This window comes from Petromyzon marinus, chromosome 6, assembly GCF_048934315.1.
Source record: "Petromyzon marinus isolate PM22_M1 ecotype Great Lakes invasive population chromosome 6, UKy_Petmar_22M1.pri1.0, whole genome shotgun sequence".
In the NCBI taxonomy this organism is placed as follows: domain Eukaryota; kingdom Metazoa; phylum Chordata; class Hyperoartia; order Petromyzontiformes; family Petromyzontidae; genus Petromyzon; species Petromyzon marinus.
Genome location: NC_133672.1, coordinates 2,305,911 through 2,333,426, shown reverse-complemented (window position 1 = coordinate 2,333,426; position 27,516 = coordinate 2,305,911). Strand labels below are relative to the sequence as shown.

At 45.3% G+C, this 27,516-nt stretch overlaps 1 protein-coding gene across 1 annotated transcript; it reads right to left on the bottom strand.

Annotated features, from left to right (window-relative positions):
* Positions 1–5,658: 5,658 nt before the first annotated feature.
* On the bottom strand, positions 5,659–24,996 carry PSMA3 (proteasome 20S subunit alpha 3). The gene is made up of 11 exons (XM_032948397.2): positions 24,848–24,996; positions 23,352–23,434; positions 20,628–20,751; positions 16,733–16,834; positions 16,484–16,557; positions 15,821–15,890; positions 15,152–15,217; positions 11,941–11,987; positions 9,214–9,281; positions 8,309–8,373; positions 5,659–6,756 (listed from the first exon to the last, which is right to left on the bottom strand). The coding sequence occupies exons 1-11, from the start codon at positions 24,866–24,868 to the stop codon at positions 6,712–6,714; spliced, it is 765 nt and encodes a 254-aa protein (XP_032804288.1). The 5' UTR covers positions 24,869–24,996; the 3' UTR covers positions 5,659–6,711.
* Between the last annotated feature and the right edge of the window lie 2,520 nt (positions 24,997–27,516).

Here is a 27,516-nt window from a genome sequence, read left to right as displayed (position 1 = left end):
GGTCCGGAGGGGGGGCGGGGCCGCGAAAGCCGATGCATGAAGGGAGCGGGGGGCGGGGGTCTAACCCGGAAGTCGAAGTGCCCCCTCCCTACACGAGCGCGCGGCTGACTGCTGGTGAACCCCCCCGCCAGCCCCTCCCCTCGCCAGCCCCTCCCCTCGCCTGCCCCTACCCCCGCCAGCCCCTCCCCCCGCCAGCCCCTCCCCTCGCCAGCCCCTACCCCCGCCAGCCCCTCCCCTCGCCAGCCCCTCCCCCCGCCAGCCCCTACCCCCGCCAGCCCCTCCCCCCGCCAGCCCCTCCCCCCTCTTCCTCTCCGCGAGCCACGACCCATCACCCCCGCCCCCCTGCGCGCCACCATTTTCAGAGATCGAGCCCGCGCGCACTAAAACAGCCAAAAGTATATATTTTTTAAAATCTTAACTTATCGTTTGTTTTTAAACGTTACTTTCCGTATTGTTGCGCTAACCGTATTTACATTTTACAACAACAAAAATCGAATTCCAATTTGCATTTTTTGTTTACCGGGATCACGTGCTCGCGCCGCCGGCCAATTGCGCGCCGCCGCTAGAACCGTCGGAACGGCGTAAATAAGTCCCCCCCCCCACGCGCATGCGCGCTCGAGCCCCCCCCCGCCCCCGAGGTGACGTCACCACCTCCGCCATGTTGGGTAGGGGAGGCGGCAGAGGAGGAAGAGGAGACGGAGGAGGAGGCTGAAATCGGCAGATGGCGTTTTCCGCTCGCACGCCACCCCCAAGCCCTCGGCAACGGCGTCGCTCGGGCCGACCCCAGATGCGCTCGGCGCTCGAACGGTCGCGCGGACGAAGGAGAGCGCCGTCTCTGTCCCCCCCCCCTTCCTCCCGTCGTCTCCTCGGGAACGCCGCCCCCACGGTGAGCGGCCACTATGGTGACCTCGCCGTCGCCCGCTCAAAGTCGAGCAAATGGCGCCCGGGCGGGGCGGAAGTGCCGCGCGCGCCGACCGGAAACAGCTGGGAGGCGCCCGCGACGCGGCCCTTCGCACGTGGACGGCCTGCGGGGAGCGTGCACAGCTCCTGGGCGATGCTGCGCGGGTTGTTGGCCGGGAGGGCGGTGGGTGGTTGGGCGGACGACCGCGGACTCGTTTGAGATTATTCGCTCGGCGTATTAACAGGCTTTCTTCGGTCGAGGAGTGCTTTGCAGAGCGCCGCGTGAAAGCGATGTGTGTTCCGAGAGCGGTTACGCCGTGACATCAAACGTGGGCTGCTGCGTTGTCTTAGCGCCTTTAATACGTGGGCGGTCCAGCGGTTTTTTTTTACATCTACTGCTGTGTATTCTGCCGAAAGAAGCTTTATTGTGGCTGATACGAGAGGGGTTCATCTCTTGATTAAATATTCCGTATATGCGTGTGTTTGGAGGTACAGCGGTGGCGTATTGGTTAGCCCATTGGGCTATTAAACTGGCGCCTTGAATAAAGCGTAGGCATATAAGCAGAAATAGATCTCTATAAACCATGTCTGTTAGGAAATCGGCGAATTGCTTTTCTATACCCAGTATGCAGACGCAACCTCTGGACGGGTTTAGATGTTTTATATATACCAGTGAAGCATGGTGCAACAATCACGATGTGGGGGGCGGGGGGGGCTTCATCCATCAGTGGAAAAGATCTTGGCTGATGACAGTTGCATTAGGTTTACACCAGAACGGAATAACCACAGCTGTCAACCTACACGGTTTACCCTATTCTTGTACAGGGAATTTGTTTTTAGGTCCATACGGCGAACAGCCGTTTCGATACGGGCAACAAAAATGTATTTTGTGTTTCTTCCTTGTGATGGTACTTTGTAGGACACGGAGTGACCAATAAAAGTTGGAATTGGTCTGTAATAAGGTGGCAGGCACTGGTGAGGAGGGGTTTACAGGTATAGAATAACTCTGTGCAAATAAACTCGAGAATCTTTGCATAATTTCACAAGACAACTCAATGAGAGAAATCACTCGTATCATAGTGACTTTGACCACGGACTTTTGTAATCCGTTGTAGAAGTCCATGTTGCACCGCTTGAACGTCAAAAGTGTGCCGAGAGGAGCACACGCAGGCTTCCGTTTCTCCAGCAGACGGTGAACTTGCACCCACCGGAAGGAAGTGTAATATTTCACGGCCACGCTGTCAGCACGGGGCCTGCACTTTCTAACAAGCAGTGCCGTCAAACTGTGGTGGCGAACCTGAACACATTTCAAAGGGTCCATTGCTGAGCACGCTGACCAATTTAGAACTCATTGGAATTTCCTTTGAGTGCGTTTACTACGTGATCCGTGTAACTGCACCTCGTTTTAGAGACGTTACAACGTAAAGCGGCCACAGTGAAATCGAGGTGTACATGTGGACCAGGTGAAAAGCGTCCAGGCGGAGCGGCGCCCCTATTTCCTGCACTGCCAATCGTTTTATAGCAGTCGTTAAAACACGCGAGAGCAAACTCGTGGCCATGTGAACGTTAAATGAATAAACGTGGCTTTAAGAACAGGACCGTGACAGAGTAAAAATATATACTGGAGTCTGCAGGACTGCACATGGAAGGGCGCCTCATCCTTCTGCATACATGCACTTATGCGGCTGTAAGGTAAAATTTTCTGTTTCCAATTCAGTTTGTCATTCTAATAAATGCGAGTTACTTAAATATGAAGTTGGATGGGATTAAATCTTGTATACGTCCTTCCAAAACCCTTCTCTTAACCAAGAGGATAAAAATGTAAAATGCCTTTAAATGTTTTAATTTTAAATAAGCTAAAGCTGACAGATTCCATTAAATCACTAATTTTATAATCGGGAATTATAACAATGTTTAAATCACCCTGGCCTGGTGCCAGTGGTGGCTGTTGGAGAAAAAAATTACTATGAAAATGAAAAAAATGCTTAACTTCTATTAATCTTTTGATTTAAATCAGCGGAGCTATTCCTATTACTGCACATATTGGAAACCAAGTAAATGTTTAAATTACACATTAAAGTATTCTTAAATAATCTGTTCTCCTTAATTAAAACAATAAATGGACACTCAAAAGTCCCAATTGCATATTTATGACTGCTTAAAGCAGACAAAACTCTTTAAACACGTTTACTACAAAGTACATAAATTGGTAATGTTATGCGGGTATTATTCAGTGCCATATCCGGGTCAATTATATGCTTGGCTATATGACAATGAAGTAGGTGGACTTTAAAGCAATAGTAAAAATGTCCTTTACCGAGGAAAACCTCATTGCCAATACTTGAAGCAGGGCCCATAATTTGTTTGGCTAGTTCTATTTGAGTAATTCGTTGTTGGCATGTGGGAGGGATCAAGAATCCCGCAATAAAATCAACTTACAATGGGGTAACACTCTACAGATATATTCAAGAATGTATTGTGCTTTTTGCCAAAGCCTACAATGTACCACCTGGTATTCCCCTGTGAGCCTGCCATGTGAGCACTAGCCACCTGCTGCTTAGCGTCCGAGACCTCACGTGTTTGGGGTGCATTGAACCATACCGTTAAAATTACTCATGCTGTTTATTTTGTGCATACGGTATTACCACTCAATAATGGGATCCATGCGATTGCTGAAACAGCGACTGCTTACTGATGCAGTAAGCAGTCGCTGCCTCTATTAAATCCAAATTGCAGCGCTGCATATTACATCAGACCGTCACACCTTGGGCGTACGAGTATAAATGCGTGGTGGTTGCATGGAGGCTACCCGCTTGTAATTGGAGAGGCTCGGCGTAAAGACGTCCAAGGATCAGAATAGCCGTGATTGTGACACGCTTGCCACTCGGGCTAGTGACGTTCACACCCTCGTGCCGAGGAGCTCTTGCATCTGTTCATTGCCATTTGCACTTTTAAAGCCACCTGTCTGGCTTTAAATGTCACAGCAATGGTGTGTATAACCAATCCGTTGTGAAAACAGCTGATTGTGCAAGAAAGGTGACTAATATTAAAGCTATACAGGCATATAACGAATACGTTTCTTGCGTGCTTTAAGAATCATCGTTCTTTTCTAGATTTGAAGCTTTCGTGACTGCAAGGATCCATACTCTTTGGTTCTATTCGGTAAAGTCACATAGGTAAAAAAATAAAACAAGATCCTGGTCCGGTTCAATACAGTACACAAAATCCGTGACCTGATCCCATCCGTGAAGGATGCCATTCCTGACTTACAGTACCCCGGGGTTTACAAATTGAGCTGCACCTGTGGTGACTGCTATATCGGGGAGACGAAGCGACATGTCTCTGACCGAATTCGCGAGCACAAATCAGATTTGAAACACGGCAGAACGAATTCTTCTGCCGTAGCTGATGACTGTTACAACGCTGTGGGTGATCACGATATAGTTTTCTCCGATACCAAGGTTCTCTGCAAACCCACGGGTTATCAGATATTTGTCCACGAGGCAATTCAGATTTACAAAAGACACAATTTCAACCGAGAGGATGGTTTCAAATTAAGAAATCTTTGGAAAGATGTTCTAAATCAAACCAAACATTAAACTAATTTGCAATGGTACAGTGTATTTTTTCAAGTAGTGGTATCCCGTACTTTCACAGCTGCTTATTTTCCCTTCACACCAACATGTAAACTCCCCCCCCCCGCGCCGGTCCTTCATGTACTTCCTACGTACATGTTCATTTTTATGCTAATTTGTCAAGGCGCTTTTGTTTCCTCCCACACAGCTTAAAGGACACGTCCTGGGCTTGGCTGTTTTCACTCCAACGCTGTCCTCTGGACAGTCCGGTCCCTTCACCTGATGAAGGCCACTTATAGGTGTGGCCGAAACGTCGTGATTTTTTTTTATTACCTACGTGACTTTACCGAATAGAACCAAAGAGTAATCATCGTTCTGCCTGTCGTCTCTCCAATCACGCCCGATCTCGGAAGCCAATCAGATTTGAGCCTGGGTAGCACTTGAATGGGTGGCAACCTGCATAACGTGTTACGGACTTCTGGGCTACAACATGTGCAGGAGAGGGCAGTGCCGCCCTCGTCAACCTGCACTTACCAGTGTGGTGAAGCATGGTCGTAAAACCCCCATGGCCCGCATCGAGGGGGAGGCTCTCATCCAGAAGCAGTTTGACAGAGTTCTGCATATAATTCCAATGCATGTCCTAATACATTCTATATTGATGGGGCTTCAAAATAATCCCATTTAAATTGATGTATCTTTTGTAATTAGTGCTGAATTTTGTGCATCTAATTGCCCGTTGTGTGTGTAGTATTAGTTCTGTATAATGTACTGATAACAAAATGCTCAGTCGTGTTAGTATTTTAACAGGATTTTTAAGGATTAGGGCATTTGCAAATGCCTGTTTAATTTGGCATCGACTGCATGTGATGACCTGCTTTTATAGTGGGGGTCCATGGAACATTTGTAAAGGATATCTCTTCCAAAGGGATGCTGTCCTTGTACGAGAAATACATTAAAATGTTGACCTCATTGCAACGAGCAGTAGTCTGCTTTACAACCTCAACATAAAGATCAATTGTTGCACCACTTTACCTTTCCGTGAGGCTCTTCTGGTTAAACAAGTGGAATAATAATTATAACTGCCTTGAAGTTGCACTGTCAGTGGGTGAACAATGAACGTGGTACAAATTAAACATTTATTCTAATGGTTTGCCAGTGGGATATTTGACACCAACCGCATAAGTGAAAGTACAGCGTGGTTTAATAGTCGTTTCAAAGTGTGACAAGACAACGGGTCCTCTGCATTGTGCATGTTTCATCAACCTGACTACACGCAGACTGGCGTCAAATTGCCCATAAACGAAATGACCAAAAACACCAGCAGTGCAATACACGGATATTTGCACCAGCTGGTTTACATGGGGAAAGTTGGAGCTTTTTGTAATTTGCGGGAAACTTAGCGACGACAAGATTTAAAGTCGAGTCAGATTGTACCGCAGGATGGAGTCTGGGAACATGTCATGTGGTTATAGCACACTGTTGTCTTCTGCTCCACATTGTTAACCTGGGTATATCTACAGCCAAAACGATAAAATGCTGTTGGTAGTACATTGATGGAATTGTTCTTATTGCTGTTTGATAGTTGTTTGCCTTTACTGCAAACAGCGAAGTGACTGGTACTGATACAAATAAATGAAAAACTATCGTTTTAATGTTTGTAATTTTCAAATATTTAAGAAGCCTACAAATCAGTAAATGTGCACACTTACACAACCCAGCAATTTACTGTTCCTTTATTGTAACAAAAGCGGTGTTTTTTCCAAATAAACTTCTAAAGTCATTGTTTTCCATCAAGTCCCGTAAAATGCTGGTACAATATCCTAACACGAGAGATACGCAATGTATGGTGTGCACACAAGCTGCGTATTTGGCAACACGTCAGCTAAAGCAAACCTGATCTGTGCATTCCATATCCACAATCCTAATTCACACAGGATTACGAAACCATGCATACAGTGCCATAAATTATTTCAGTAATTTAAGTCTGCTTTTCGCCAAAAACGTGTACTTTTGAGCCTTAGGATAATTTACTCCCAGCCTATTAAATGACGGGTCATTCAGCAAATGCCGCTGCAAAATCTGCATACCAACCTCTGGTGTATATACAGTGGACACGATAGAGTTCTCCACACTGACTGACTGCAGTGACATTTGGGACACGTTAATACGGCATAAGAAGCCTAATTCTTGAAAGTACACGTGCGTCTGTGCCACGCATGGTGATGTAATTACTGCGTTACATGTCGTCTTCATCAGATTCGTCCTCTTCCTCCAGCGACTCCTGCACAGAGAGAGAGGTGGGGGACAACCGTTAAAATGATGTTTACGCTTTCTCCATATCAGGGGGTGGGGGGATGAAACGCCTGCCACAAGCGGCCTGTTTGTGACTTCAAATTGTTACAGGGGGTCATACGTTAGCAGTCCACATTGCACGTCGCAACTGATGCAATCCCACTTCAACCTTAACACATAGATAAAGTGTCAAGCTCAATTGATGTTCAACTTTCTCCACTGCTCTATGCCCCTTGTGAATTCATGGCATTTTTTTTGCGGTGATAATGGTAAGGTCAATAGCTGCTATTCATGCCCCCCTTAGTTCTTTGCATCCCAACTTTTGTTGCCTGACACGATCCTGAGGAAGCCAAGTCCAGACATTAACAAGCACAAATTTTCAATTTAAAGCTTTCGTGACTGCAGGGATTCATCTTCTTGGTTCTTTCGGTAAAGTCACGTAGAAGGGAAATAATAAGATAATAAAAATTAAACAATTAAATTCTCACTACGTTTCGGCCACAACACTAGCAGCCGTCCTCAGGTGAAGAAACAACTGGAGCACTGTCTTTCCGACAGTTCTGTTCACTTGAGGACGGCTGCTTGTGTTGTGGCCGAAACGTCGTGAGAATTTTATTTTATGTTTTATTTTTATTATTTCCCTTCTACGTGACTTACCGAAGAACCAAGAAGAAAAAAAAGCACATTTTTGCTTGAAACTAACGAACGACCAACGGAAAACTATTTACACCATAACTCAACCGAAAAGAAGACACCGCAAACAAATTGCCCTCATGTTGGATATGCACGCTGTATCTAGAATGTGTTTCCTTAGTTTGTCAACCAAGTTTGATGCTTCTTCACTGACAAGAGTTTCAATGTGCGGTAAAGTCCTGCGTGATTCACAAAACGTGAACACAATAGCAATACATTTTTATATCGCGTCATTCTTGCAAAAACTGCATCTCACAACGCTGTACAAAACAGCAAAATAGCCATGACAAGAGTCCCTATCCATGATGTTTGTCTTTTTCTCATTTTTAAAGCCTCCATCCTGTGTCAGCCAGCCCAGGTCATGCAGCCGAGTGACATCTAAAAGATAAGCACTGTTTGCATTTCGGGTTGCGTCTTTTGCACCATACAGGGAAGAAGCAACACATTGTCAATACAAACTAGCACACCAGACAAGACACACCCACTGTTCAAGTCTGAACATTTGTCACGAAATAAATTATTACAAATTCCCAATGTTCAGCATTTACGCTGCTGCCAAAATCCTTCTGACAGCTCGGAAGTACGTCTTTAATGAATACTAAATATATCACGGGCAGAGCGCAACTGGCCCAATAATAATGTACCGTTACGTACCGTGATGTCTGCAGTGTGCGACAATCAAAGGGGCGCGAACACTGAAAATTACTTGGGAGCCCCCACGATAAAATTGTTGACATGAGCACGATTTCGAGAAATATTCTCAGCGCAACTAATGAGGCATGCAAACATACCTTTGTAAACACTCGACACTGCAAGGGAAACGTTATCAATAACAAATAACACCGTACCTTTGCATACTTTTCAGCCTCTTCCTTAATGTCCTTTGGTACAAGTTCGTGCTTGCCATTCGTCACTGCAAATCAAGGCCACAATGTCGTTTTCATATGAACAACACAAACATCTTAGTTTCAACGCCATTAAAACTACTAGCATTAGAATGCACAGTTCCATTACTTTTTCACTGTGTGATAATATCATTGATCTGGCATACTTCTTGATGAGACAGTATAATTCTCTTAGTTTCAACTCCATTAAAACTACTGCTAGCATTAGAATGCACAGTTCCATAACTTTTTCATTGTGTGATAATATCAGTTATCTGGCATACTTCTTGATGAGACAGTATGATTTAACATTTACACCAAGTCGGTTAAGTATAATTATGCCCTCATTAGTGCTAAACATTACTATTGTAGTAAATAAAGGAATAATGCAGATTTAAACTACAAATGAACTTTCGCAAAGGTAATTTTATGAATAACTTAGTTTATATTTTGTGCACACCAACATTTAACGCACACCAAACTCTAGAACATTTAGGGCAATGCAATATGTGAATTCATCGGGGGAAATGTGGTTACCCAGACAATGTACGTGAAGGAGGTGGTTCACTTTATCAACCACCACCCTAATTATTCAAACAAAATTACGTGGTTTCCTCCAATGCAGCACCACATGGCGATAACAACACCCAGAGATTTTAACGTGAAATGCAAGAAACGCCAAAGCTCGTTTAAATCTTTCGGTAAAACATGATGCACGCACTGGGGAAAATAACCACGCGTGAAAAAGTCGGCCAACTCATTGCAGCGTCGTCGCCTCCCTCCGTTAGGATGCCACGGATGCATGCATGTACGTTGAGCTTGTTTCGCACCGTACGAGCGTTAAGAGCAAACAGCATAGCCGCGTTTACCTTCGCCCACCCAGCTCAGCTCCAACTCGAAAGCCTTGTCCTTCACCTCATCGTGAACGATGTAGATTCTGCGACAGAGCGAGGCGGAGCGCCATCAGTGTTAAGATCGTTTGCCATGGGCTGCGGAAACCTCAGCAGTCGCCACAACCGACACCTGCGGTGGGCACCCGTGCCTTTTGCAGCCTAACGCCGCCCAATAATCCTCTAGAATCAAATCGGCAAACGGTTCTTAATGCAAGTATTGCCAGCGCAGCAATTCGTAAATTGGAAAGGTTTAAGCTGCTAGTTTGAGGTGCATTCTCGACCACACTGTCAACTAATGCGTAAATTATAACTTGTCACACAGGAGATAAAGCTGTATGTTTGAGGTGAACACCTTGCATACAAGTTTAACACGAAGTCTTTTGCAAACCAATATCCATAATATCGTTTTTTTGTGTTAGATCACGTAAATATAAATGTTTCGTTAAACCCGTTAAATATGTCGAAACAGGAGGATTTCTCCACAAAACAAGTTGTAATTACTGGCAAGACATCGTACTCGCATTGTAAATGTTTTGGATGTGCTCTCCAACACACCGGTGTGCTGTACTAGTAACAAATTGGCATGTTCTGTTTACGTGACAAAGCATTACTAATTTGCTGTGTCAGGTGGTGGCGGGTTTAACGACACATTTATATTGACACAATCTAACCCAAAAAACCTCTATGGAGCTTGCATACAAGATATCAAAATAACAAAGCATTTGCAAGTGCTGCATTCTCCCACAAAAGATCTAGCATCCAATACCATTAATATTTTACACAAGTGCCAAGGGCAACAGCAACGAGCAATCCTCAAATATGAGTAAAACATTCTGCCATTTTAGATGACAATGGGTAAATGCACACCCTCTACTGCATATTACATTTTCTGACAATCACAATGTAAAATGGCTACGGCAAAAAAAAATCACACATTAACATCCACGCGAAATTTGTAAGCGATATATTGGTATAATTACGACAAGTCAATCTGCTTGTGAGCAGCAGGGAGCCAAGCATGTCTTTGATGTCGGTCCCAGAGCTTCCACTTTGTTTTGCCGGTGTTAATTGGATTTTTTTGCAGAATGTCCAAAGATGAAGAGTACAAGAAAACCCTCCATTGTGCACAGACTCTTTTTCAATCCACCACTGGATTAGCCCACCCAACACTGCGCGGGTTGAGGGGGTGATTTGACCATAGCTCACGAGTCACTGCGGGTTGAATGCAAGGAGACGAAGATGTGGGAGCATAGAAAGTACAGGACACTGGATGTTGGCTGCATGGCGCTAAGATGCCCACCATGTAGCTCGACAGAATCCGACAGCAACCTGATGTGCATGGTAGTTGCCTATCTAAGCACTACCCAGGCGCAACCCTGCTTAACTTCCAAGAACTGATGAGATCAGGTGTATCTTTAGGATAATTTGTCAGAGGAAACCTCCGTTATTTTACTGATTTTATAGTGGTAAATTGTCAAATATGTAATTCACACTATGGCAATGGCACAGTATCCAAAGCTTGAAAATTATGAGTCTTTAATTTTGAACTTGTACTGCCAGTACACTTTGGCAGCATCCCACAGATATAATGTGCAGCTGTGGGAATTGAACTGTCATTCTCATATAAGCTGTCTCTCTTGCGAGCGTGTCATCATCATCCAGCCCATGCAGTTACTCATTGGATCCACATGCCTATGACTTTGCCTTTCAAAAAGCACCCCCGCCTCCGCTGTCTTGCCAGTTTCCCTGCCATGATGCTGTCCACATGTCTACTCCAGGACGACATGTGCATTTGCTGCGCATTTGCTGATGAGAATGCTGCCCAGTGTTTGTCACAGTCCCCCCTTGGAACAGACGACAATGTGGCAGTAAGAATGCCCAGAAACGAGAGTATTTTTATTCTCTCAATGCGTGTGATCATTGTGGCTGTTTAGCATAAGGCGCCTCTGTTGTAAAATTGTAAGGACTTTGGTTTGATGAATTACAGCAAAGAGGAGCAACACACGCACACACACAATGTGGACTTCACAAAACCGTTGAAGGCATGCAGCACTGAAAAGTATTTCCATGTTTATGCATCACATCGTTGGGCGGGTATTAAGAGTTACGCAGTCTGCTTCTGCACGCCGCATACATTTCTCAAATGTGATGAGACCGATTAGAATTCGAAGCGTATCTTTAAAATTTTACTATGCTTACAATTTGGCTAGATTAAGACTAAGAAGCAGAAAAGTTCGTTATTCAAAGATGCTTTAGGGTTTTCATCTGTGCTGCAATGATATTGTAATTCATGAATAAAATGTCGCACAGCGGTGAAAACTACTGGGAGACAACCAGGGCTCTATACGTGGGGCTGGAGCGTGGATTTAAATGCGAGCCACGGTGAGAATAAAAAAAAAATATACACACTGAATGAGAAACTATTTCACATGCCCAAACTGGATCAGGAGGTTAAACATGTGCATGCCTCGGGGAAAGCACGGCCACAGCGTATTTTCTAAACCGAGACATCACATTAAAGTCTGCAGAAACGGGTAACAGATTTGACAAAGGTTCTTAGCAAAAACCGATATTTCAAAATGCTTAAAAATATATTCACTTGGTCCAACTACACTCAGTCTCCCGTTAGCAATGGGCACTCTTTGAAAAGCAACTTTCACATCAGAACTGAAGTGTACGCGTTTTCTTGAAACAAGTACTCACATTTTAGCCACTTCTTTCACGAGCTCCTTGCACGTCATCTCCTTCATCTGCGGAAGACGGGAATGGTCAGACTGACTGCGGTGGTCGAGATGTTAATTACCTCACTTGGTATACAGGAGGTTGTGGGTTTTCTATCCGAACCCTGACGCCTGCTCTCTATTTGGAGTTTGCATGTTCTCTCTTCCCGTGGTTGCGTGGATTTTTCTCCGGGTTCTTCGGTTTTCCCCTCAAAATTTACAATCAACATCACGCTTTTATAGTATTTGGCTGCTATTCATTTCCACACGATAAGCCACTTCATTGAGCTATCATTTGTGATGGCCAGGTCGCGTCTGAAAAAGAACAAAACAGCTCAGTGGGCCTTGCCTGTTAAAATAAAAAAAAATGTTTAGTTTAGACTGCTGCGTAACGGACAGCGGCTGGACGAGCGGAGCGCGCACACCGCTCGCTTGCTCTCAAGCACGGCTCAACCGCTCCGACCACTCCACCGCTTGGCAACACCGTGCCCAGCCCCGAGGTGAAATGCTCCACTCGGCTCACGCCAAGCCCATCTCTGGCACAGCTGGCGCAAGTGACACATTCTATTCAAGAATTTGCTCTGCCACTGCTAGCGGTGGTTTTATGGTGCTTGCTGTAGTGGAGCTCTGGCTCCTAAGCACCATATCAGCCATGAGACTCAAGACGTCTTTATACAGCAGCAGCATTGTCACACGTTTACCTCTCTCTGAGACTCGACAAGGTGTTGTTACAGCATAACCTGCCTAAACCTAAAATGGCAGCCCGCAAAAACTGTTACAACTCAACGTAATCCCTTCGCAACCAAAATCACTCCACACAGAAATTGCACTTATTTTGGTGCAACAATTCAATTAGAAACGTTCCTATTGTTGTGAGGATCAGTAACCCGAGTGAGAGCGGTGGCTATGGCACACAGTACTTCCTGTTGGCAGTTTCCCCATACGGGCTAACGCGACACGCGTGCTTTACCACATTTCACTGTACACCACTCTTTTCTCACATTCCAGCCACCTCACTGTCATGACGCTTGGACGTCGGCGAGTAAGCGAGAGCGAATCGCTGGCACGAGATGTACATGACTAACCCAGCTGGGACGGTATGGGCAAACACATCCATTGTGCCAAGTATGTCAAGTCTCGAACGGCCATACCTGGCAGGAGTGAGCACGAGCTGGATAATATGTCACACTGCTTTCGGCTGCGGTTTACACACTGGACAGAACTTTTAGTGCAACTCATCTTAATCACTAGTGCCCATCACGTGCAGTCTACTTCTCTGCCATCGTTGAATTATGGCGCGTTATAGATTTCATACTTGATTGATCGACTTTATCACTGTTTAAATGCATGTTAAAAGTATACTTTTATAAATAGTGCACGTCATGGCAAGCAGAGAGGGTCTTCATGTATTCCTATTCAGCCAATACATTTCCCCCGCTGGCCACACTGGCCGGGGAGTGTTGTTGGTTCCCACTCTTTGCTCTATTGGCATTGCTGTAATCACTCTACCAATGCACAGATGGAACCAATGGCTTGCGAATGAGTTTGGAACAACCTTCACCTGCCTTGGCAAGAGAAATAAAACTCGGTGCCAATGGACTATGCACCACATGGCTCCTACACCTCAACCGCAACACTTTAATGGGCAACCCATAGAAAACACATCTGTCATCATTTTTTATACTTTGTACTTTAGCCAACATACACAATTCTAAATTACTGTGACATCTGTACAATTATAATGCTTGTTTATGCAGGAAAACCTCTGGAGGGTCCTGTACGTTTCCTCGAGGTGATGTTACACATTCTCCCAGATGAGTAATTTGCAGGTAATTTGCCAGCATTGGAATGTGGCTAATACCAGTTACATTGCATGTTCTTTTAATTAGCTATGAGAGCAAATGGGGGGGGGGGGGGGGGTGGGGAGCAGAACGTACAAACTCCACACAGAAAGGCACCCAAGTCAAGAATCTAACCCAGGAACTTCTTGCTGCGAGGCACAAGTGTTGCGCTGCACCATCCTTATATCAAGAGCAAAAGCCTCGCATTTGCAAGTGCCACAACGCTGGCTGTGAATTTAAATGCGGTGGGTGCTGCACCATATTTAGCACTGGATGCTCAGATGAGCCGTAAGGTCAAAGGCTCCGCGCGGCAGCTCCCAGACAGCTGAACAACGTCCTCTGCTGGGTGCGGACACCACTGCACTGTCTTTGTGCTGTTCGCCTTTTGGCGTCCTCTGATCTCACACTTTGAGACTAGGCTCTGAAGAAAGCTGTCTCTGGTGTGGACCAATCAGTTCCAAAGACAATGCACATACTGTCAGAGCATGTTTTTTTGTTTACATGTTCACCACAAGTATGTGGTTAATGCAGACATGAATCCTTGCAAAGGTTTCAGTTTGGTGTTTTAACATCTTAACACCTGTTTTATTGCCAGAAAGGGGAAAAACCCTATTATCATAACCACTGCAGTCAGCAGCACAGCCTCGCTGAGACTTCCATGCCTCGTCACACATGCCTAAATCGCCCGCTGAGAGAACTCTAAGCCTCTGTGGCGGTAACGGAGGTCTCATTCGCAATAGTCTGAAGAACAAGTAGCTGGCAATTACGTGGGGATTTTATTGCCAGAGGTTTTCCAGGAAAATACAATAAAGCGTGAGAGGCTAATTATGTTAAATGCTTGTTTTTTATTCGAGAGTATGGATTTATTGGAAAGCCTTCGTTAATAAGCACTTACGGATGCAGCTGTGCGCCCTCAATACAAAAAAATATTGGCACGTGAGTATTACTCCCATAACTTGTGGCTTTTTATGAAAACAAGGGTAATTAATATGCTACTTTGTCTAAAACACAGAATCTGCCCAGGGGGAATAGGATCTGCACTAGAGCAGTGGTTTCCAAGCTTTCTGGATCTGCAGGTCATCAACCTTAAAAAAATGTGCAGATCCCCTTGAACTAACAACATAATTTACTCGATTAAAAGGACTCTAAATCACAGTATCTGCAACAGTTCCGTGGACCATTTCCCACGACCTTAAGAGAGGGCTACCGGTAGTTAGCAGCCTACAGGCTTGAGTTCTTACCCGGTTAAACAAAATACACTTGAAACGTGGGAACCACTGCATGTCACATTCGTCAGCTATACCACTGAGACCGCTATCATCAGCAGGAGCAAAAAGTAGCAGAGGCTCTCACCTGGAGTTTCTCAATCTCCGTTTTCGCCGCTTGCTTTGCTTTGCCAATGGCACAGCCCCAGTATCCCTGCCAAGAGACGATGTTTGACACTTATACAGTCTTCCTGCACATCCGGCCTAAGCCATATGTTTGGATCTTCTAAAACACATGTAACGGCACGCATTGGCAAAATGTTGCATGATTAATTTAACTTATAGTGAGCATAAATGGGTAGACTGATTTTTTCTTACTCAAAAGCACTTTTCAGAAGTAAGAATCGATACGGCACAAGTTTGATCGATACAGCATCTGAATGCAACCACATCTCAACACAGTACAGACAAGGTGGACATTTATGTGATAAGAGAGGCAGTCACAAATAGGCTAAGGAAAACAAGGTCTTGAGTCTGGACTTGAAGAGAGGCTATGAGTCAACGGCACTAATGGTTGGAGGAAGGGAGTTCCAGACACGGGTAGCAGAGGAGAATGAGGAATCACCAGGGAAATAATAAAGATCTTACAAAGTTAAGTATCAATAAGATCACCATGCCACTCTTGAGTGCATACGAGAAAGCTTTACAAGACCTGGACCCATCCCCTATGGATTGAATTTGCCGTGAAGAGGGTGCGAGAATGAGGCGAGGTGCATGAACGAGGCGAAGTAACTTCGGAGATGGAAGGAGCACTCACATAGGACACTCCCGAGGGGTCGATCATGTACATCTGCGGGCCGTCCACCTCGTACGCAGCCAGCACCACACTGCACGACGGAAACAGGCGAGGAACAAAGACGTCGCACGTTATTTACGCAACCATCTCGCTTGCCCGACGAGACCGTGACGCTTCCCTCGCCGGTCAAAGAATACTTCGGCTTGATTTTTCAACGGGGCAGCGTCGATATAAATAGATGTGATGGTGTATGTGACGTTAACGATAAACAGGAAGACGGTGGCGCACTTAGCAACACACTGCTTGCATTCATGGTTATTAGGACTCAGTCATTTTTGTTGATTTGACAAGCAACATATCGGCTATCAACAGGGTAAGCACAAGCTGACACTCTGCTTGACAGAACAGGATGCCATGGTCTTGCGGAACGAACCATTTTTCCACTCCCATTTGCAGGTGGCTGTATATATATACCATTCCACTTCCAAACGCCCACCGGGACTATGTGACCATAATGATCATGACATCATTATTCCAGTTGAAAATTATTCCGATTCAATTTTTTATATCTTTAGTTTCATCCAATACTTGTTTAAAATGCACTGTTTTCAAGGTTAAAAAAATACAGCTGCACTTTAATCGCTCACGTGACGCAGCAGATATTGGATTACTTATAGCTGTTACCTGCAGCCGAACGGTCGAACAGAGCTGTAGAGCGTGTAGGCATGGGCGTACATCGCTATCCGGTCAGCCAGGTGCTGCACAGACATGGGTCATTGTGTCGTGGGGGGGCGGTGGAGACACACAGATGCCGTACAGGAAACATTCATCACTGCCTGGAAAATTTTAAATGAGTGCAACAAGGATCGCAATAACAGTGCGAGCGTCTTGGCCTCGCGACGGAAGTGAAGCAATGCGAGAGAGAAGTTGCACCTTGACAGGAATTTTGGCCCCGTAGTTGGCACGGAAGCTTGCGGCCTCGTCACGCGCCGTCGAGGCCAGCTGCCTCGCGTCCGCCAGCAGCCCAGCGACGGCCTGCGCAAAGCGAGGGGGGGCAACGGCCGTCACACAAAACCCACGTCGAATCTTTAACGCAGTAGAGGGAAAACACTGGGCGTTGCTCTCATGCCCCTATTATAAAGCAACCGAGTCAACACGAGTGGAAAGAGATCTACAGATCATGAAATAAAATAGCTGTTCCCAATTGTTTAAACAATAAGATAAAATGACATCCCACCCACCCTCTCCCAAAAGCACAAACTCCTACTCTACCCCTCCCCATCAGAGGACCCCCTCTAGGTGGGGGGTACGGAGCAAGTTCTTATCGTCCATTCCTAGACTCGTGCAAAGCGCAGGGAAGCTCCCCCTTCCCTTCGCGGTTTAATGTCCCCCCCCCCCTCCCCAGAAATCCCCGGCGCGTTGTACCGGCTTGTGTGCGTGCCTCAATAAAAAAACATAAATGAAAAAAATATAAAATTACATCTCCTCACCTTGCTACTCTCAACTGTTATATCAAAACACGTCAGGTATGCAGGCACGTGCTTTTAACCCAGGATTATGGTGGCCAGGGTTGATGGATCACGAAGGCACAAAACTATTGGGCCGCAAAGTGGCCAGGAGATGGCAGCATGGCCAGTGACCCGTACGTGCAGAACTCTAAACTATTGTGTGCATTTTCTCAAGATACTCCAGTGTTCTCCCACAGGTAAAACGCCCCGAAAAACGCAGTTGCCCAAACATCCAAATACAGGACTGTCGTGATGGTGTATTGAGACTAGTAGGCATGTATGAACAAATTAATTGATTAAAAGCAATTATGCTCACGATAAACGTAATGAATTTTGTAATAATAATTCAGCTACAGAAAGCGGTATGCTAAACTTGCATTAGGGCTGATGCAGAGCTGTCCGCACTAAAGCCCACGGGCCAAATGTGAGCTGCCAACTCATTCAAACAAGCCGGTGGCATCACTCAAACCTTCCTTAACAAATAGCTAGCCGCAGCTTTGATATTAATATGACGACGTTGATAATATCACAGTTGTGTGAAATAATGAAATGAACAGTTTTGGTCAGTTCCAACATGATGCCGGGGGTAGAGGTCAGTGGGGAATGAGGATTGCTCTTTTGTGGGTTGTGCTGTAAACATTTGCTTTGTATATACAGTGAGGGAAAAAAGTATTTGATCCCCTGCTGATTTTGTACGTTTGCCCACTGACAAAGAAATGATCAGTCTTCTCACCAAGCTGCTTGGCAATGGTCTTGTAGCCCATTCCAGCCTTGTATAGGTCTACAATCTTGTCCCTGACATCCTTGGAGAGCTCATTGGTCTTGGCCATGGTGGAGAGTTTGGAATCTGATTGATTGCTTCTGTGGACAGGTGTCTTTTATACAGGTAACAAGCTACCTGTATAAAAGACACCTGGGAGCCAGAAATCTTTCTGATTGAGAGGGAGTCAAATACTTATTTCCCTCATTAAAATGCAAATTAATTTATAACATTTTTGACATGCGTTTTTCTGGATTTTGTTGTTGTTATTCTGTCTCTCACTGTTCAAATAAACCTACCATTAAAATTATAGATTGATCATTTCTTTGTCAGTGGGCAAACGTACAAAATCAGCAGGAGATCAAATACTTTTTTCCCTTACTGTATATACAGTATATACTGTATATACAGTGAGGGAAAAAAGTATGTGATTTTTTTTGTTGTTACTCTGTCTCTCACTGTTCAAATAAACCTACCATTAAAATTATAGACTGATCATTTCTTTGTCAGTGGACAGTATATACAGCGAGAGAAAAAAGTATTTGATCCCCTGCTGATTTTGTACGTTTGCCCATTGACAAAGAAATGATCAGTCTATCATTTTAATGGTAGGTTTATTTGAACAGTGAGAGACAGAATAACAACAAAAAAATCTAGAAAAACGCATGTCAAAAATGTTATAAATTGATTTGCATTTTAATGAGGGAAATAAGTATTTGACCCCTCTGCAAAACATGACTTAGTATTTGGTGTCAAAACCCTTGTTGGCAATCACAGAGGTCAGACGTTTCTTGTAGTTGGCCACCAGGTTTGCACACATCTCAGGAGGGATTTTGTCCCACTCCTCTTTGCAGATCTTCTTCAAGTCATTAAGGTTTCGAGGCTGACGTTTGGCAACTCGAACCTTCAGCTCCCTCCACAGATTTTCTATGGGATTAAGGTCTGAAGACTGGCTCGGCCACTCCAGGACCTTAATGTGCTTCTTCTTGAGCCACTCTTTTGTTGCCTTGGCCGTGTGTTTTGGGTCATTGTCATGCTGGAATACCCATCCACGACCCATTTTCAATGCCCTGGCTGAGGGAAGGAGGTTCTCACCCAAGATTTGACGGTACATGGCCCCGTCCATCGTCCCTTTGATGCGGTGAAGTTGTCCTGTCCCCTTAGCAGAAAAACACCCCCAAAGCATGTTTCCACCTCCATGTTTGACGGTGGAGATGGTATTCTTGGGGTCATAGGCAGCATTCCTCCTCCTCCAAACACGGCGATTTGAGTTGATACCAAAGAGCTCCATTTTGGTCTCATCTGACCACAACACATTCACCCAGTTGTCCTCTGAATCATTCAGATGTTCATTGGCAAACTTCAGACGGGCATGTATATGTGCTTTCTTGAGCAGGGGGACCTTGCGGGCACTGCAGGATTTCAGTTCTTCACAGCGTAGTGTGTTACCAATTGTTTTCTTGGTGACTATGGTCCCAGCTGCCTTGAGATCATTGACAAGATCCTCCCGTGTAGTTCTGGGCTGATTCCTCACCGTTCTCATGATCAATGCAACTCCACGAGGTGAGATCTTGCATGGAGCCCCAGGCCGAGGGAGATTGAGTTATTTTGTGTTTCTTCCATTTGCGAATAATCGTACCAACTGTTGTCATCTTCTCACCAAGCTGCTTGGCAATGGTTGTGTAGCCCATTCCAGCCTTGTGTAGGTCTACAATCTTGTCCCTCCCTGACATCCTTGGAGAGCTCTTTGGTCTTGGCCATGGTGGAGAGTTTGGAATGTGATTTGATTGCTTCTGTGGACAGGTGTCTTTTATACAGGTAACAAGCTGAGATTAGGAGCACTCCCTAATTTATAACATTTTTGACATGCGTTTTTCTGGATTTTTTTGTTGTTATTCTGTCTCTCACTGTTCAAATAAACTTACCATTAAAATTAGACTGATCATTTATCAGCGGGCGAACGTACAAAATCAGCAAAGGATCAAATACTTTTTTCCCTCACTATCTCTTTTCCATGCCTCATCTCTTCCTATCACTGCTTTTTACATTTCTCTTCTGAATACACCTAATATATATTTTTCTTATATCTCTGCATACATCTTGCTTCTACAGCTTTATTTATTGTCCGTGACCCATGGCTCTCAGCAGGTTAGTTATTATGGCTCTCAATTCCTAAAGTTGACACCGCTGAGCTAAGTCAACAAACAAAAAGTGGACACAAACAACATTAAAGATGGGATTGTAAAATTAGAAAATGATTGATTCTTGAATTGTGATCCCAAATAATGACAAATTTCTGTGGGGCTGAAACATCACTTGCCTATTTGAAACTATGCAAGGCTTTCCTGGATAAAAAAAACATAACATTGTTATCAACCGGTATACCATGAGTATCAGCATCATGCACATGCGATAAATGAGCACGGATAGCTACGTACGGAGCAAAAGAAGTTCAACATACATACGTACAATTTTCTTCAAACATTCAACATTAAAAGTAGTGAAACCGGCGGGCACTGGAAGGGTCTTGCCTCCCGCCAGGAGCGTGCACACTGCTCACCATGCCGACGTGTTTGTCGACGGTGAATATCCGCTTGTTGGAGCCCTCCTCGTACAGCTTGGACAACACCAGCTTCTCCACGCCGAACACCACTCCGTCTTTGCAGCGCACGGCCACTGCCGTGCTGCACATCCGCCACAGTCACATGAGCGACACGACCAGGCATCGCACTTGCACAACGCAACCCACGGACGCAACTGGTGGACCGGACAGTCCGACGCAACGTTGAAGCTGCACGAGAAAATCACTTGATAATAATGGTGTGCCACTGCATAGGAACAATTTCACAGTTTTGCTCTACAGTTGTGTGTTTTCAGGTTGTACTGCGCATTGTACAGAATGTCCGTTTTTTCGCAAACCCGTGCTGGGAGATACTTCAGTGAACCATTCGTTCGCAACCAAAGTGTATTCACAGATGGTTGGAGGTCAAACAGTGTTAAGATAACAAAAGGGGTTCCACAGGGTTCCATCCTCGGCCCCTCTTGTTCTCTCTATATGTCAATGACTTGGGCACCGACCTGGATCATTCCAGGGTAAATCTTTTTGCAGATGACACGATACTGATTACTGCTGGCTGCTCTCCGGATGACGTGATTGCTAAGCTCCAGGGTGATTTCAACAAACTACAACATCAGCTAGTTGCTCTTAAACTAGTCCTGAATACCTCCAAAACCAAGGTGCTATGCTTCTCACCAGGACTAAAGCAGGAAGTTATTTTCCCCCAATTACATTCCTTAAATAATTATCAAATAGAGCAAGTCAAGATCTATAAGTATCTTGGGGTCATCCTGGATTCAAAACTGAATTTTGAAGATCACATTGATTTTATTGGTAAAAAGACAAAAATAAAAATTGGTTTTCTGTATCGACAGAAGCACTGCTTCCCCCCTATGTTCCGTTTGGAATTGATAAAAGCTACCATACTGCCTCTACTTGATTACTATGACATCGTGTATAAATCAGCCCCAAGTACTGTACTGAAGAAGCTTGATTCCATCTATCACTCGGCCTTAAGATTTGCATTGAACTGCCCATATAGGACTCGCCACTGTGATCTCTACATTGGGTCAAACTTAACAACTCTTAATGTTCGACGGCTTGTGCACCAGATCTTATTTATTCACGATGTACTTACAAAAAAATCCGCAGACTACCTGCTGGATCCATACTCTTGGGTTCTATTCGGTAAAGTCACGTTGGTAAAAAATAAAACAAAAATCACGACGTTTCGGCCACAACACAAGTGGTCTTCATTAGGTGAAGGGACCAACCTGTCCAGAGGACAGGTTGTTTCAAAGAACAAATTTGACCTCAGGTCTTCGCTCATTTACCAGCTTCACATTCCCTATTGCCATACAAAAACTGGAGGAAGGGCCTTTGCTATTGATGCCCCCAGGGTCTGGAATGCAATTGCCAATAAACTGCAACTTGAATCACTACCTATGCGATCTTCACTCAAAACTGCTCTAGAGGAGTTGTACACCCCTAGCTGCCACTGCTATTCAGTGGCCTAAAATTAAATAAAATGTTTCGCTCCGGATGACCGCTGAAAAGTATGATCTGTATTTACTGTAGATTTAGTGTGCTGATCTTAAAGGTGCATTGAAAAATTTGATACTCCGACTGATGCTCCTGTTGTTGTGGAGAAACTCATGCAGCCAGCTATGGCTCTAGGGTTTGGTGTTACATGTTGTTTATGTCGTTTATTGTGAAAATTCGGTCACAGTTCCTATGATCACTGTTACATTGCTTTTACGGCTTTATTTTGATGTCGAAAACGTTTTTTGGTTTGGCCATGTTTGTTTGTTGTAGTACGGAGTTAGACTGATGGCCTTAATCTAAGTTGTCTTGTGGTTGTTGTTTGACTTGCATCCCACTGGGATTTTTGCACACAGCGTTAGTGTATGGTGCTTTTTTCAGGAATATTTTGCTGTTTTTTCCTGGATTTTCTGTTTGCACAGTCACATGGTCACTTTAAGATGTTTTCTTGTTCATGTTTTGTTTGTTGCGGTTGCACCCGATTCAAGAGCTCACAGGGCTATACCAAATAAATTAAAACTGAAACTGAAGCTCTCAGCACGTGGAACGGATAGTGGTGGACATCCTGCCTAACAACACACGCTACAAGCCGCGAACACATGAGAGTGCTTTTGTCTGGTGTGCCACTAAAGCACTCTCGTGGTCGCACTTTATTGGCGTATTGTATTAAAATATATGGGCGTGACATCACAAGAGTGCCATTAAGACATACCTATGATTCTAAAGTCTATTTAATTAAAGTCGACTCAAACCAAGTGAATACCCTGGGACACGCAACCTACACAAGTAACCAAAATATAAGCCATTTGTTTTGTTCAGTTGATGTTGCTTCCTCACAAATATTAAATTTCCAAAATTGCAACTATATCACTTCATTACCTGGCCAGGACTTGAGTATTTTTTCCATCATTATAAACCTTTAAACTCACATATGACACCCCAAACACAGTCTAGTAACGCATCTCCAAGTTAGTTTTTTAGGTTTTGTCTTCCTTTTGTGGTACATGAACCAGCTACTTGCATGCATTCTAAACAAAATAGATCAGCTGTCAGTAACTTCGTAAAATGTACTTACATTTATACCACTGAATGGTAATCGGTGGCAATTCCCTAAGGTAATATAAAAATACATGCGTTAAAATATATATCAATATACACTATGTATGAACAAAGCCCACAGGGTACCTGCTATTCTCCACAGCCTTCATTGCATATTCCACCTGGAACACCCGGCCATCGGGTGAAAACTGCGACGCCGAGAGGTCATACTGCAAGAGACAGAATTCAACGTGAACTCACCACCAATCACATCAGGACTGTTCCAATCTCGATCCGACAGGCCATTCCCAACGTCGCTAACAATACAATCGGAATGTATACAGCATCTATATGTGACCACACTTTCAAGAACCCGTACAAAAACAGTGATTGCGTTTGTTTTGTAGTCGTAGGCAGAGGAAAAAGGAGCGTCTTGAGCTGCAGACTTGAACAGGGGGCTTTGACTGCTCCACCACTGGGATAAGCGCGGTCCAGGAGTGCTCCACCACTGGGACAATCACGGTCTAGGAGTGCTCCACCACTGGGACAATCACGGTCTAGGACTGCTCCACCACTGGGACAATCACGGTCTAGGACTGCTCCACCACTGGAACAATCACGGTCTAGGACTGCTCCACCACTGGGATAATCACGGTCTAGGACTGCTCCACCACTGGGATAATCACGGTCTAGGACTGCTCCACCACTGGGACAATCACGGTCTAGGACTGCTCCACCACTGGGACAATCACGGTCTAGGGCTGCTCCACCACTGGGATAATCACGGTCTAGGGCTGCTCCACCACTGGGATAATCACGGTCTAGGACTGCTCCACCACTGGGACAATCACGGTCTAGGGCTGCTCCACCACTGGGATAATCACGGTCTAGGAGTGCTCCACCACTGGGATAATCACGGTCTAGGACTGCTCCACCACTGGGATAATCACGGTCTAGGATTGCTCCACCACTGGGACAATCACGGTCTAGGACTGCTCCACCACTGGGACAATCACGGTCTAGGGCTGCTCCACCACTGGGATAATCACGGTCTAGGAGTGCTCCACCACTGGGATAATCACGGTCTAGGACTGCTCCACCACTGGGACAATCACGGTCTAGGACTGGTCCACCACTGGGATAATCACGGTCTAGGACTGGTCCACCACTGGGACAAGCACGGTCTAGGACTGCTCCACCACTGGGATAATCACGGTCTAGGAGTGCTCCACCACTGGGATAATAACGGTCTAGGATTGCTCCACCACTGGGATAATCACGGTCTAGGGCTGCTCCACCACTGGGACAATCACGGTCTAGGAGTGCTCCACCACTGGGACAATCACGGTCTAGGATTGCTCCACCACTGGGATAATCACGGTCTAGGACTGCTCCACCACTGGGATAATCACGGTCTAGGGCTGCTCCACCACTGGGACAATCACGGTCTAGGATTGCTCCTCAACCGCGCGCCGTATCAATGGGGGGGGAGGCTATGACGAGGCTAAATCGCGCACGTCAGGCCGCGGCCACTGCGGGCCGGGTTCCCGCGCCGCCCCGAGGCGCACGCTGTCGCCACCGCGCGGAGAGGGCAGGCGAGGGGAAGAGGCGTGAGGAGAGGAGGAGGCTCCGGGGCCGCTTACGCCGGTGCCGATGGAGCTCATGGCGCTGCGGAACAAGGAGCGTGTTGTGGCGGCGGCGGCGTCTCGCGTGCTTCTTTACCGCCCCGACGTAGGCTGGCCAAGGTGCGTGCTGCCGATTGGGTGAACGTCGCCTCGCGACGAACCAATCGGAAGGCACCTTGCTGGGAACGGCGCGCTGCCATTGGTTGCGTGGCTCTGGGGCAAGCGTCGGGTTTCTCGGTTGGTCCGAATCGATTTGAAGAATCGTTCCCTTTATTCTCTTTAAATGCCGATTCTATATGAGTTCGATAGTAATCGATTCTATCTGATTCACATTGGGTGGTATCGATCGTCGATTCAGTGGATTCGCAGAGCTCTCGCAAAACCTGCATCCGCGTGGTGGCACGCCACGCAAGAGGCTCGTCATTAACACCGTGGCCTTACAAATAACACATTTACTCGGTGTTTATAACGGGCGACGTTTCGGGAAACGGTCCTTCATTCCACGCGTCATTTATCTTTTATTTACATATAGTTCATGAGCCATGAAGAATTTGGGTATTTGCCTGAAACGTCGCCCAAAATATTACATTTAATAATTTTAACGCGGTTATTGATGACTGTGTTGGGTTTTTGTTATATGTGTGCGCTTGTCCACCACTGCCAACGCAATTCACTTATGTTGAGTTGGTGGTGTGGATAAGCCTGAGAGCCTTTGTGGGTGCAATGCATGCACACACGTGCATGTTTATACACGTACTGGCACCGCTATATCACCAAATACGTAATTTCATGCTGCAGCAAGTGATGACGCTAGGCATAACCAAAATCGTTGTGCCCCAAACAACACTCGAGGCAACGACTTCACGAAACAAATATGGAGAAACTAAATGTCTGCTATAATTCAAACCATAAACACACGAATGATTAACATAAACGTTCATAAATTCGTCTTGGGTATATTGTATGCTCCTGTCTCATCTAATTTAGCATGTATATTTCTCATTTCACAAAGTCTCATCTGTATCTTCTCTCATCGCTAGATCTCGGTCTACATTTGTATTGTCGCACTGCAACGCTATCCCTCGTCCATATTTCTTCTGTCTTTTAACGAGGAGTTTGTCATTTGAAAGGGATGGCTCCAAAAATAATTTATATTTCTGCTCCCCACTGGGCCACCAGCACCACCTACCTGCAGTCACGGGTGGCACCAAAAATGATTTCTACTTCTGGTACCCAATGGGCCACAAGCACCACCTACCTGCAGTCACGGGTGGCACCAAAAATTATTTCGACTTCTGGGACCCAATGGGCCACCAGCGCCACCTACCAGCAGTCACGGGTGGCACCAAAAATGATTTCTATTTATAGGACCCAATGGACCACCAGCACCACCTACCTGCAGTCACGGGTGGCACCAATTATGATTTCGACTTCTGGTCCCCACTAAAAAACCAGCACCACCTACCTGCAGTCACGGGTGACACCAAAAATTATTTATATTTCCAGGACCCAATGGGCCACCAGCACCACCTACCTGCAGTTAAGGGTGGCACCAAAAATGATTTCTATTTCTGGTCCCCACTGGGCCACCAGCACCACCTACCTGCAGTCACGGATGGCACCAAAAATTATTTCGACTTCTGGGACCCAATTGGCCACCAGCACCACCTACCGGCATTCACGGGTGGCACCAATTATGATTTCGACCTCTGGTCCCCACTGGGCCACCAGTACCACCTACCTGCAGTCACGGGTGGCTCCAAAAATTATTTCGACTTCTGGGACCCAATGGGCCACCAGCACCACCTACCTGCAGTTCCTATAGACAGGTTCTACGTGGCAGAATTGTTGAACTGAATAAATATCGCGACACTCTTCAGCCGTCAAGAGACTAATGGGACCGATTCTTTAATATAATCAGGGCACATCTTCAAATCTCAGGGTGAAGCTGCCAAGTTTATGGATTTCTCCAAAGGAGTGACAGGTCCGCCAAAGTACTACAATTGTATGGCTGGTCTCAAAACATTTACATTTAATCTTCTTTGGTTTTAAACTAGTCAGGTTCCTTAAAGTCTCAATTGGTTCCTCGTGCTTCATCAACATTTTTTGATTGCATGGGGAAGTAGTGTTGGAAATGTGGGTCATTTTATTTTTGCATCGACCAAACAAATTTAATTCATTATGTACTTGTAAATGGCACTATATAATCATCACCAGTATTGAGCCATGACCTATCCACAGCTGGATAAAGCCTTCCCCCACACATGCCATCCCCCACATTCCTAAAATTCCACAATTCATCTCACTCCAGCACATTAACAAATGTTCCATCTCCACAATCATCCTCTGGGGTACTCTCTCTCCCCAGGCTATATAGCAATTGGATGTGGATATATGTACAGTGAGGGAAAAAAGTATTTGATCCCCTGCTGATTTTGTACATTTGCCCACTGACAAAGAAATGATCAGTCTATCATTTTAATGGTAGGTTTATTTGAACAGTGCGAGACAGAATAACAACAAAATCCAGAAAAAACGCATGTCAAAAATGTTATAAATTCATTTGCATTTTAATGAGGGAAATAAGTATTTGACCCCCTCTCAATCAGAAATATTTCTGGCTCCCAGGTGTCTTTTATACAGGTAACGAGCTGAGATTAGGAGCACACTCTTAAAGGGAGTGCTCC

Bases quoted from the DNA above. Each gene is read 5' to 3' on its own strand.
- PSMA3 (XM_032948397.2), bottom strand. From the start codon at position 24,868: ATGAGCTCCATCGGCACCGGC. The intron at 9,282-11,940 runs GTGAGTACTTGT...GCTCTGTCGCAG, and splicing joins GTGAAAGAAGTGGCTAAAAT to AATCTACATCGTTCACGATG. The intron at 8,374-9,213 runs GTAAACGCGGCT...CTTGATTTGCAG, and splicing joins GCTGAGCTGGGTGGGCGAAG to TGACGAATGGCAAGCACGAA.